The sequence below is a fragment of the Pseudorasbora parva genome, chromosome 9, assembly GCF_024679245.1.
Source record: "Pseudorasbora parva isolate DD20220531a chromosome 9, ASM2467924v1, whole genome shotgun sequence".
NCBI lineage: Eukaryota > Metazoa > Chordata > Actinopteri > Cypriniformes > Gobionidae > Pseudorasbora > Pseudorasbora parva.
The window spans coordinates 48866267-48878676 of NC_090180.1; the positions used below are offsets into that span (position 1 = coordinate 48866267).

Here is a 12410-nt window from a genome sequence, read left to right on the forward strand (position 1 = left end):
AGGACATGATTCGGTTTATGGACTATTGTATGCGACTAAACCTTAGCAGTAGCAAGCAGAACGGGTTTGCACGTCAGACTAGTGTAACGTTATACAGAGAACAGCAATGGAGTCCGTTAGCGCATTTGAATGACGAAGCACGCGATCGTGTCGTTTACTGATGTTTACTCACGCGACGATAGCCGACAGCACAGACATCTGAAGCAGTTTAACTCACCGGCTGCTTCCAAAGCAGGACCGAACCTTTATCATTGGGACCGCTCCGGCAGAAACACACTTCTTTGGTATGATTTGGTGAAGTCCTGACAGCAGTGACCGTGGAGATCCACTTTGAGACGCGACTGAAACGATGTTGTGAATCTTCCCATCATTTCTGAGTTCAAATCGGGGATGCTTTCCCAGAATGCTGTGCTGAAGCGTTGAAGTCGCTCGACGTCACCCAGAGGAATAAAGTGGAGCGCGGCGCGACAGAAGTGTTCACGGACGACTGGATCTGCAGCTGAGAGTGTGTATGGGCGTGCGTTTCCTCTCTCGCTCTAGTCACGCGCGCGCGCACCCTACCGGGAGAAGAGCCCGTACGGCCCATACAAGGACCTTGCGCTCTATTAACGTCAAGCCGACCCATACTCGAAAAAAACTCTCCGACACTTGTGAGAAACCGGAAGGAGTATTTTTGACACAGAAATACTCCATCAAACGTCCAACATTAGTTTTTGAAACTTTGTCTATGTTTAGGATGGGAATCCAAGTCTTTAACAGTGGAAAGCTCAGTGTGCAGGAAACAGCATTTCACCGCCCCTTTAAAGAACATTTATAGGTCATTCTGAGGTCACTCAGCCCCCCCACAAGCTCCAGATTCACCCCAAATAGTCTCAATCGTTTGTGCCGATAAAAGTTTCCTTTGTGCTGCTTCCATTTTTAAAATATTATACATTGAATTATAAACGATGACGTCACTTGATGAAAATTCAAAACAAAAATTTGGCTGGCTCAAACCGGCACAAACCAGCACAAACCGGCACAAACCGGCTCAAACCGGCACAAACCGGCACAAACCGGCTCAAACCGGCTCAAACCGGCACAAACCGGCTCAAACCGGCTCAAACCGGCACAAACCGGCTCAAACCGGCACAAACCGGCACAAACCGGCTCAAACCGGCACAAACCGGCTCAAACCGGCACAAACCGGCTCAAACCGGCACAAACCGGCACAAATGATTGAGGCTGTTTGGGTGAATTTGGAGCTTGTGAGGGGCTGAGTGACCTCATCGTTTATAACTCAATGTGTAATATTTTAAAAATGGAAGCAGCACAAAGAATAACTTTACCGGCACAAACGATTGAGAATATTTCACCGAAGTTTTGCTTTGGGTGGGGACCAACTTCACGCAGGAGATGAACCGCTCATGGAAGAGAGTTTGCCTGGTTTAAGCAAAAACTCTTCATTTTGATTTGATTTTAAACAAAACAAGCAGAAATATCTCGTGTGGTTTGACTGATCTAGTAAATGTCTTGATTTAAGAATATTTCGATATTTGGACTGGAAACGAGACACACAGTAAATAAGACGGGCGTGTTTTGCAGTGTTGATGCGGTCTGGCTCTGCTAAAGCCTGTTGTTCTGCTTGAATGCTGATGATTTTTCCTCATATTCAGCCGACCTCTATAGTGAGTTATAATCATCTGGGCAACAACGACGGCCTCAATCTGTCGGCGCCGCAGCAGTTTCGCTCCAAAGAGATCTCCAAGAGTAACGTGGTGGATGATATAGTGCGGTCCAACCCCGTCCTGTACGGGCCCGGAGAGAAGCCTGACCACTGTGTGAGTGAGCATGTGGATCCTCTGACCAGAGATACGCTAGTGTCAATATGATCTAACGCAGCATTCTGAACAGGGTATTCTACAAGGAACGATCGTTAATGTAATGATCAGATGTGATTTTGTGTTTGTGTGAACAGGTGGTTATTAAATATGTGCCCTATGTGGGCGACAGCAAGCGAGCGATGGATGAATATACGTCCGAGATCATGATGGGCGGAACCAACACCATCGCCATGCACAACACCTGCGAGGTCAGTCTGCGCACGCCATCATGCAGGCCAAATTAATCAAAAAGCATGTCTAAATATAGCTGCGAGCACTTATCAGGTCCAAGCGTTTAAGACCTTTAAAGGGTTAGTTGACCCATAAATGAGCCTGATGTCTATCTGCGGACCCCAGGGCGTCTGAGATGTTTGTTTCTTCAGGAGAACACAAATGAAGATGTTTAACTCAGCTGTGCTCGTGTAATGCATGTCAATGGGGTGTATTTCTATGAGAGTAAAAAAACACAGACATCCGGAGACACACTGATGTCTTAAGACACGAAACGATCACTTTCTGCCAGAAACACAACAGTATTTGTGTTGTTATACCTCATATCAGATGAATCTCATCTAGTATTCCCAGCGCCATTACTTCCACTGAGTGAGGTCAAAATACCGGCACGATCATAGATATATTTACATAGATGCCTCATTAGTGCATGTGCGGATCGGTCGAATAAGGCATCTGTGTAAATATATCTATGATCACGCCGGTCTTTTGACCTTACTCAGCTGAAGTAATAGCTCAGGGAACACTAGATGAGATTCGCCTGATATGAGGTATAATAACACAAATACTGTTGTGTTTCTGGCAGACATCAGTGTGTCTCCGCGAGCCTCAGGGTTTAATATACTCGTGGACTCGTATGTCTGTGTGTTTTTTACTCTCATTGAAATACACCCCACTGACAAGCATTACACGAGCAACGAAATAGATTTTTTTTTTTTGATAATTATTGACTCCAGAGACTTGCTGCACTCCAATCAGGTCAAAAATGTATGACTAGTTTGCAAAAAGGAGGTCTTTAAAAAAAAATCAAAAGTGCCTGAATTTCGCCAGAAAGGACTCATGGGCCATTACATACTTTTGAGCGCTGTAGCGCCCCCGCCAGGCCGATTTGGGCGAGCTTTGGTGCGGCTGTAGGCGGAGTGAGTACTGCCATCCCTCAAAGTTTCAAGTCTCTACGATTAACGGTTTGGTCTGCCCGATCCGTTTTAGGGGAGTTTCTAATTCATTGAAATCACGAAACATACAAATATTACAAATATTAGACTGTTGATTTTAAATACTGTGGCCTTTATGTAAAGCACTTTAATCAGAAGCAATTGTGATATCAATGTGGTCATGTTCATCACGAGCAGTGATCTCACTAACGCATTACTCTAATCTGAAGACTTTTTCCTTTTAACTTGTAATCTAACGCGTTACTATTTCTAAAACAGTCTTTAAAGTAATTGATCCAAGTCACTCTGAGTTACTATTTTAGTCATTTTCCTTAGTAAAAATTTTTTTTTTAAAAGTGCTTTCTTCTTGGGTCTCGGAGAGAGATTTTTTTTGGGAAATATTTTTTTTATTTCAACTTAAAATGTCAGGAGATACATTGTTGACGTTACTATTAAATATGAACTTCCAATAAAGTGAGTGTTGGCAAACGGTCGTCATTTCTGTGTTGAGGCGGCAGGAGTGTTGTCGGAAACTGCTGAATGTAACTAATACAGTAACTTGTAATCTTACTTAGTTACTTTACAGATTACTTGATTTTAAAAGTAACTAAGTTACTTTTTAAAGGAGTAATCAGATTACTTTTTCAAAGTAACTGTGGCAACACTGATCCCGTATGCGTTTGTTGTGATGTTCAGGACTCTCTGCTGGCCAGTCCCATTATCCTGGATCTGGTGATCCTGACAGAACTGTGTCAGAGAATCACGTTCCGCACTCGGGAGGATCCGGTGTTCCAGAGTTTCCACAGCGTGCTGTCGCTGCTCAGCTTCCTCTGCAAAGCCCCGCTCGTGCCACAGGGGGCGCCGGTGGTCAACGCGTTCTTCCGCCAGCGCGCCTGCATCGAGAACATCCTGAGGTGAGATGAACCTCTGTGCCAATTGCCCTCAAATACGGAAGCCCTGAACGGCCATGGATAATTTTTTTTTCAGTCTTATGTTGTGATCACGTGTTTCATTCTGAAATACTGCACTGCACCCGGAGTCTACACTGCAAAAAATGCTTTTTTTACTCAGTATTTTTGTCTTGTTTCTAGTCAAAATATAAAAAAATTCTTACATTAAGAAACATTTACTAGACAAGTACAAATCATTGTCTTGTTTTGGGGAAAAATAATTCAAAATGAAGAGAGTTTTTGCTTAAAATAAGATAAATAATCTGCCAATAGGGTGAGAAAAATAATCTTGTTTTCTGTTTGAATTAAGATTATTTTTCTCACCCCATTGGCAGATTATTTATCTTATTTTAAGCAAAAACTCTCTTCATTTTGAGTTATTTTCCCCAAAACAAGACAATAACTTTTGCTTGTCTAGTAAATACTTCTTGTTTTCAGAATCTTTAGATGTTTGGACTCGAAACAAGACAAAAATACTGAGGAAGAAGAGCATTTTTTGCAGTGCATTCATTTGAAATAAAATTACATTTTTTACCGTTTACAAAAAGTGATTCAAAAAATACTTTTAGGCCCCGTCCACACAGAGACACGTTTAGCTGTATGCGTATAAATTTTGTACCGTATCAGCGTTTCGTCCACACGGATCCGGCGTTTTAGAAGCATGAATCCGATATTTTTCGAAACTGGGTTCCAGAGTGGATAAATCTGAAAAGGGCAATCTTGTTTCTCTACTGTTAGTCATTTTCAAATCTCTATTGTTATTTTATTGTGAGATTGTGCCTCACCTCCGACCACTGCTATACCCCTGCTAGCCACAACTCTTCTTCTCCGTTTTTAGTGTATTTCTGTGGGAGAATTACAGCGCCACACACTGGCCTGGCGTGTAAACTACATTGTTTTTAGTCCGTAATCTCGTGTAGACGCAGATATTTCTTGAAACGAGGGGAAAAAAGATCGGATTGGGAAAGCGCTGGCTTCGTGTGGACAGGGCCTAAATGTAATATATTTAAGTTTGATATTTACAGCTGTTTGGGGATTATTGTATGGGGACAAGATTATTTTTACTTTACTATACTGAGTAGCTTAATTTGTAGCCCATCTACTTTATCACTGTTACAATGGTTACACAAGTCAAGTGCAACATATAAATTAAAGTATATACACTAAATGATACAAATGTATTATCTGACCAGTTTTAAAGTTTTACTACATTTTCTTCTTGGAATCCACCTTGAAATCCCCAGTCATGCATCGTCTCTGTCAGCATTTGCATGAACTCTGTGTGTGTGTGTGTGTGTGTGTGTGTGTGTGTGTGTGTGTGTGTGTGTGTGTGTGTGTGTGTGTGTGTGTGTCGTTGGGCAGGGCGTGTCTCGGCCTCCCGCCTCAGAATCACATGCAGCTGGAGCACAAGATGGAGAAGAGCTTCATGCATTCGGCAGAAACCCTCGTCCATCATCCCGTCCTCATCAACGGGAAGATCGACCACACCAGCGCGTATCAATCGGCCAAATACATCGAGATCAAGAGTCATGAGAAGATGCAGCACTCCGTCTCATAAAGACCCTCCAAAACAAGCCCAGACGTCAAGTTTACCACTGTTTCAATTACAATATTATGCATTACAGTCCTTTACGAATGCACATCCTTAACTCATTTATGGGTATGCATTTGATTATGAAAATATGAATGGCTTCTGTTCGTGTTTAGTGAGTACTTCTGAATCCATGCTTTCCCAACCATGGAGTGTTTTCCAGGTTTTGTACATTAATGCACTGAGAAAAAAACACTAGTTTTTGAACAAAATGAAGAAAAAAACATAATTCCTGAAAAGCAGAGGTGGACAAACTACTTGAGTTAAAGCATTGCTGGTCAAATATGACTCCGTTACGAGTGAAAGTTGTAAAGATTTTTACTGGAGTAAAAGTGCAGAAGTATTTGTTTTCTAAAGTACTTAAGTATCAAAAGTAAATGTCCTTCTTTATGTCGCCGCATTATTGTATTATAGTTGTCTAAATGCACATTATGCCATCATGGTTTAAGCCAGTCAGTGACGCTCCATCTGACACACTAGCAGACGACTAACTTAAACTCATTTAAATACTTGTAGAAAAGTTACAAAGCTGCTGTCACTTTAAGGCCGAATGCACGGATCCAATACACTGATACACATCTGATATTCTCACACTGTTCACCTTCACTGAAGACAGAATCAACTTTGTTTATGTGAATCCTCCACTAAATGAGCATTTGGACATCCGTCTTCTTCCATTTTGCTCTAAACTATAAATCAGTGTTTAATAAATGCTGTGAAATCATTGAACTTCACGTAAAGTAAAGTACAGATACTGAAGTAAAGTTACTTTAGTGAGTGTCCACCTCTGCTGGAAAGTGAGGATTGTTCAAATAAAAATATAGTAATTAATTTATTAAATAGATTAAAACACAACTACACACGTTAGTTTCAAATAAATAACACATTTAAGAGTGCATTAGGCTACCATAGTGAGTAGAAAAATATGTATATAGTTATAGATTTATAATATTAGTTTTTCAGAAATTGGGTGTCTATAAAAGATGCCTTTTAAATTTTAGGCTGACGAGATGATTCAATAATTGGCTACTAATGTTCTGCTTTATTAGGTTTAACAACAATTTCAACACTTAGATCTTTATATCGAATAAAGTGCCAAAAAGAGCCAGTGAGGGTACTGACGAACACGTCCTCCGACACGGCGACGAGAGCGGTTTTGTTCGTGGTCCGTAAATGACTAAATCTCATTGCTTTTGTTCTGTTGTTCTGTACAAACGTGTTTTTCACCGTGTTCTGCTGTGTGTGACATTAGTCTGTTCTCAGCCGTACACATAAAGTTCTGAATCTCAGTTTGCATTCCCTGTAACCTTCTGTAACGCTGTAACCAATAAACACTGGTGCACTGAATGGGTCTACACATTGAGCATGTGGTACGATATTTAATTCACCGTCGTATGAGAATAATCTGTGCCGGCATTTCTGGATCAGGATCACTGTGTCACACACGACACTTCTGCTCTCCTAATATTGTGCTGACCCGTCTCTGATGGACTCCTCTAGACCCCCGAAGGTGTGCTGTGGTATCTGACACCAAGATGTTAGCAGCAGATCCTTTAAGTCCTGTAAGTTGCGAGGTGGATCGGGCTTGTTTGTCTTAGGTAGGTGGAGCGTGTCAAAGTAACATCCACATGGATGGAGGAGCCAAGGTTTCCCAGCAGAACATTGGCCAAAGCATCACACTGCCTCCGCCGGCAGCCTTCGCTCCCCACGTGCATCAATGAGCCTTGGCCGCCCATGACCCTGTGGCCGGTTCTCCACTGGTCCTTCCTTGGAGCACTTTTGATAGATACTGACCACTGCAGACCGGGAACAGCCCACAAGAGCTGCAGTTTTGGAGATGCTCTGACCCAGTCGTCTAGCCGTCACAATCTGGCCAAACTCGCTCAAATCCTTACGCTTGCCCATTTCTCCTGCTTCACACACATCAACTCTGAGGACTAAATGTTCACTTGCTGCCTAATATATCCCACCCAGAGCCGTCATGAAGAGATCATCAGTTATTAACTTCACCGGTCAGTGGTCATAATGCTGCCTGATCGGTGTACATAAATACACATTAAAATACACATTGAATTATGATATATAGTTTAAAATATATAATATATGGATTATTTTCCCCTTCGTCGAACCCTGGCAAGCACAGCTCAGGCAGCCCATAGCAGCGCGATGGCACCGGCTCAGACCGACCGATAATCAACAGGAACTTATCGACTTTTGAGCTCGTTTCGTTCACATTGTCATATTACTTAAATTAAAATGCATTTTGTTTTATTGTCTGAAAGGGGTATATGTAACAATACTGCGCGAAATGCATTTTAAACACAGGCAATTGTTTTCAGTCGGTTTTTCACTTCATACGGTCAGTAAACATCCTTTGGTGAAGGTAATGTGAGACTAACATGTGATTCGCGGTCAGTTTCGGTTTCTGCAAGTCCTGCCCATCATAAACCTGTCCAACAACAAGACAACACACACACACACACACACACACCGAACCAGAAAACATGTCCAACGAAGGTAAATAACGATCATTTATTCATTAGACGACTTCCCTATTTAAGCGTTATTATTATTATTAGGCATTATTATTGTGAAGGACTGTTGGAATCGCTCAGCCTATTTTTGAATCGCATTTTGAGGGCCTAAAGATGCTCGAAACCTCATGAACGCGTCAGAAGTGCTGAACATGTGCGTCTGTTTTGGGTTTCAGAATTAGGCGTGGCAAAATGGCTCAATAAGCTACCTGTAAAATTTCATTCAAGTAAAGTTTAATTAACAGCCCAACACCTACAAAAAAGTCGGTTGGTGCAAAAATTGAAACCAAGCAGGAAGTCAGATATTTTGAATTTTCTCTGCAAACATTTTGCCATTTCCAGACGTTGCTTTAACAAACTGCTCCTTGAGATTTAACCAGATCATCATGATTTTTGGTCAGTCTGATCTTAAGGTCTTGATGTTAAATTGTGAAGATCTTGAGTTTTCCCTGAAGGGCGTATCCATGGCGGCCTGACAAAATTCAATGTTTCGCCATGAAATCGGAAATTGTTGAAATAGGAAACTGTTGAAATCTATATGCCAATATTCAGTGTCAGTCATAGCGCCACCTGCTGGCAGAAGGAAGTGTGGCACATTAAAATGACTTTGCTTTTATTTCTCCTATATTTACCCGCTTAAATACATCGTGCTCCTAGGTGCGAGGGCCCTTTTGTCGATGCTTGCAGCTTTAATATTATTGTTGTATTTAGTAAACCTTCAGGATTTTTTTGTAATAAGCCTAGATGAAGAACAAGGACACTGCAAAAAATGCTCTTCTAACTCAGTCATGTTGTCTTGTTTCCAGTCTAAATATCTAACAAATCTTAAATCAAGATGCATTTACTAGATCAGTAAAACGACATAAGATATTTTTTCTTGTTTTGTTGAAAATAAAATCTAAATGAAGAGAGTTTTTGCTTAAAATAAGATAAATAATCTGCCAATGGGGTGAGAAAAATAATCTTAATTCAAACAGAAAACAAGATTATTTCTCTCACCCCATTGGCCGATTATTTATCTTATTTTAAGCAAAAACTCTCTTCATTTAGATTTTATTTTCCACCAAAACAAGACAATATTTTTTACTTGTCTAGTTGTTTCTTAATGTAAGAAGTTTTAGATGTTTTGACTAGAAACAAGACAAAAATACTAAGTAAGAAAGGCATTTTTTGCAGTGCTATGTACACACACAGTGAAAATAATAATAATAAGGTTTACTTTTTCCTCAGAAGCAAAGAGTGTTAATGTTCACCGGAGGCGAAGGTCAAACAGAGGCTCGGATGAGAGATATGACTGTAATAATCGCTCTCCGGCTGTGAAAGAACTGCGTCTGCTTCTGCTGGGGAAAAGCAGGGCAGGAAAAAGCGCCACAGGAAACACAATTCTGGGAAAAACTATCCTGGAAAACCAGCGGTTTGATGATGGATTGAGCATGAGTTCGGTCACAAAAGAGTGTAAGAGAGAGTGTGCAACGGTGGAGAAACGAGAGCTGGTTCTCATTGACACACCTGATTTTTCTAACACAGATCAAACATTAGAGAAACTAAAGAGCGGCATGGCTTTGTGTTCTCCGGGTCCTCATGCGTTCCTGCTCGTCGTATCCATAGAGCGATTCACAGAGGAGCAGAAGCAAACCATAGAGGTTATTCTGGAGATGTTTCAAGAGGACATCACTCATCACACCATCCTCATATTCTCCCACGCGGACACACTCCGAGGAGAAGACATCGAAGTGTTCATTTCAAGACAAAATCAGCAAGTCCAGGAGCTCGTGGAGAGATTTGGGAGGCGTTTCGTGGCTTTTGACAACACAAACCCAACAAAACGAGATCAGGTGAGTCGACTCCTGCAGAAAGTGGACGAGCTGCTCGCTCAAAACGAGAACCAACACTTCACCTGTGAAATTTCAGAGGATGCAGAGAGACTATTAGAAGAGAAAGAACAAGCTGATAAGGCTGAAAGAAAGAGGAAAATCATAAATGATGTCCGGAAAATGGCCAATGTTCGAAGGGCTGCGATCAATGCGTCCATGAATGAAGAGAAGCAAGACACAGAGAGAAGAAAGAGACGCATTCAGTGTAAGATCGATGCGATACAGATGGATATCGAGAAGGAAGAGCAGAATGAGCGACCGATCCCAGAAAGACTGAGGCGGTTCAGAGCATCTCTGGAGAAAGAGAGGGAGAACTTGAGAAGACTCGAGGAAAGAGAGATAGAGGAGGAGAAGGGGAAAAATGAAAGAAAGAAGAAAGAAATGAAGGACCTGCACATCTGGAAGAAAGAAGAGGAGCAGAGGAGACTGGGTGAAGAAGTGCCGAACGATAAGCTCTCCGCAGGAGACATTAAGAGATGGCTTTGGATACTGCTGCCGTTTTTACTGGGGTTGGTGGTTGGAGTTGTGCTCACACACTTATGGTTTAATCTTAGCCCCGCCACACTCTCTCCGTCTAAATTATGCCCTCCACAGCCAAAGCCAGAAGTTCAGAAGTGCACATTATGGTCAGTGTTGGGTAAGTTACTCTAAAAAAGTAATTAATTACTAGTTACTAATTACATCTTCAATAGTGTCATTAGATTACTGCACAAATTACTCTGCAAAAAGTATTTAATTACTAATTACTTATTACTTTTTAATTACTTTCTAAATCAGCCCTCGAGTTAAGCAATTCAAGGTTAGACATGAAACGGCTCTTAATTCATTCAAATACATATTATAAAACTACAAAAAATACTTATTACTTATTTGTAATAAGTATTACAAATGTGAGAAGGAGACATAAAAACATGCATTTTGAAGTTAGACTTTAAATGTTGATGTTAAGTCCTCTATTGTATTATGTATAATTATATTTAGTATTTAGTTCAGTAACTAATTAAATTACTGAACAAATAAGAGTAATCCCGTACTTTACTTTTTCAAGGGAAAAGTAATTAAATTACAGAAACTAATCACTTAGTAACTAGTAACACCCAACACTGATTTTGGTAAGCTCACAAATGGCAGCGCTGACACACTGGAGCATTCAGAGATTCATTAAAGATCGACCAGCAGATTCAGAAATCATCTTTATTACAGACTCCAGCAGATTCAGACTCCAGGAGATTCAGACTCCAGCAGATTCAGACTCCACCAGATTCAGACTCCACCAGATTCAGACTCAAGCAGATTCAGACTCCAGCAGATTCAGACTCCAGCAGATTCAGACTCCAGGAGATTCAGACTCCAGCAGATTCAGACTCCACCAGATTCAGACTCCAGCAGATTCAGACTCAAGCAGATTCAGACTCCAGCAGATTCAGACTCCAGCAGATTCAGACTCCACCAGATTCAGACTCCAGCAGATTCAGACTCAAGCAGATTCAGACTCCAGCAGATTCAGACTCCAGCAGATTCAGACTCCAGCAGATTCAGACTCCAGCAGATTCAGACTCCAGTAGATTCAGACTCCAGTAGATTCAGACTCCACCAGATTCAGACTCCAGCAGATTCAGACTCAGCAGATTCAGACTCAGCAGATTCAGACTCCAGCAGATTCAGACTCCAGTAGATTCAGACTCCAGCACATTCAGACTCCACCAGATTCAGACTCCACCAGATTCAGACTCCAGCAGATTCAGACTCCACCAGATTCAGACTCCAGCAGATTCAGACTCCAGCACATTCAGACTCCACCAGATTCAGACTCCAGTAGATTCAGACTCCAGCAGATTCAGACTCCAGCACATTCAGACTCCACCAGATTCAGACTCCAGCAGATTCAGACTCCAACAGATTCAGACTCCAGCAGATTCAGACTCCACCAGATTCAGACTCCAGCAGATTCAGACTCCACCAGATTCAGACTCCAGCAGATTCAGACTCCAGCAGATTCAGAAATCATCTTTATTACAGACTCCAGCAGATTCAGACTCCAGCAGATTCAGACCCCAGCAGATTCAGACTCCACCAGATTCAGACCCCAGCAGATTCAGACTCCACCAGATTCAGACTCCAGCAGATTCAGACTCCAGCAGATTCAGAAATCATCTTTATTACAGACTCCAGCAGATTCAGACTCCAGCAGATTCAGACCCCAGCAGATTCAGACTCCAGCAGATTCAGACTCCAGCAGATTCAGAAATCATCTTTATTACAGACTCCACCAGATTCAGACTCCAGCAGATTCAGAAATCATCTTTATTACAGACTCCAGCAGATTCAGACTCCAGCAGATTCAGACTCCAGCAGATTCAGACTCCAGCAGATTCAGACTCCGGCAGATTCAGACTCCACCAGATTCAGACTCCACCAGATTCAGACTCCAGC

General features: G+C 41.7%; 2 protein-coding genes across 2 annotated transcripts in view; both read left to right on the top strand.

Annotated features, from left to right (window-relative positions):
- The window catches only part of LOC137089348 (inositol-3-phosphate synthase 1-A-like), an 18690-nt gene extending 11758 nt beyond the window's left edge, over positions 1-6932 (top strand). Inside the window, exons 8-11 of the mRNA XM_067452919.1 lie at positions 1656-1820; positions 1958-2071; positions 3725-3942; positions 5341-6932. Of these exons, the coding sequence (XP_067309020.1) occupies positions 1656-1820; positions 1958-2071; positions 3725-3942; positions 5341-5536 (693 nt within the window). The 3' untranslated portion in view covers positions 5537-6932. The remainder of the gene's footprint in view (positions 1-1655; positions 1821-1957; positions 2072-3724; positions 3943-5340) is intronic.
- Positions 6933-8073: 1141 nt separating this feature from the next.
- LOC137089894 (GTPase IMAP family member 7-like) lies at positions 8074-10789 on the top strand. Its single transcript, XM_067453458.1, has 2 exons — positions 8074-8086; positions 9334-10789. The coding sequence occupies exons 1-2, from the start codon at positions 8074-8076 to the stop codon at positions 10626-10628; spliced, it is 1308 nt and encodes a 435-aa protein (XP_067309559.1). The 3' UTR covers positions 10629-10789.
- Positions 10790-12410: the final 1621 nt, after the last annotated feature.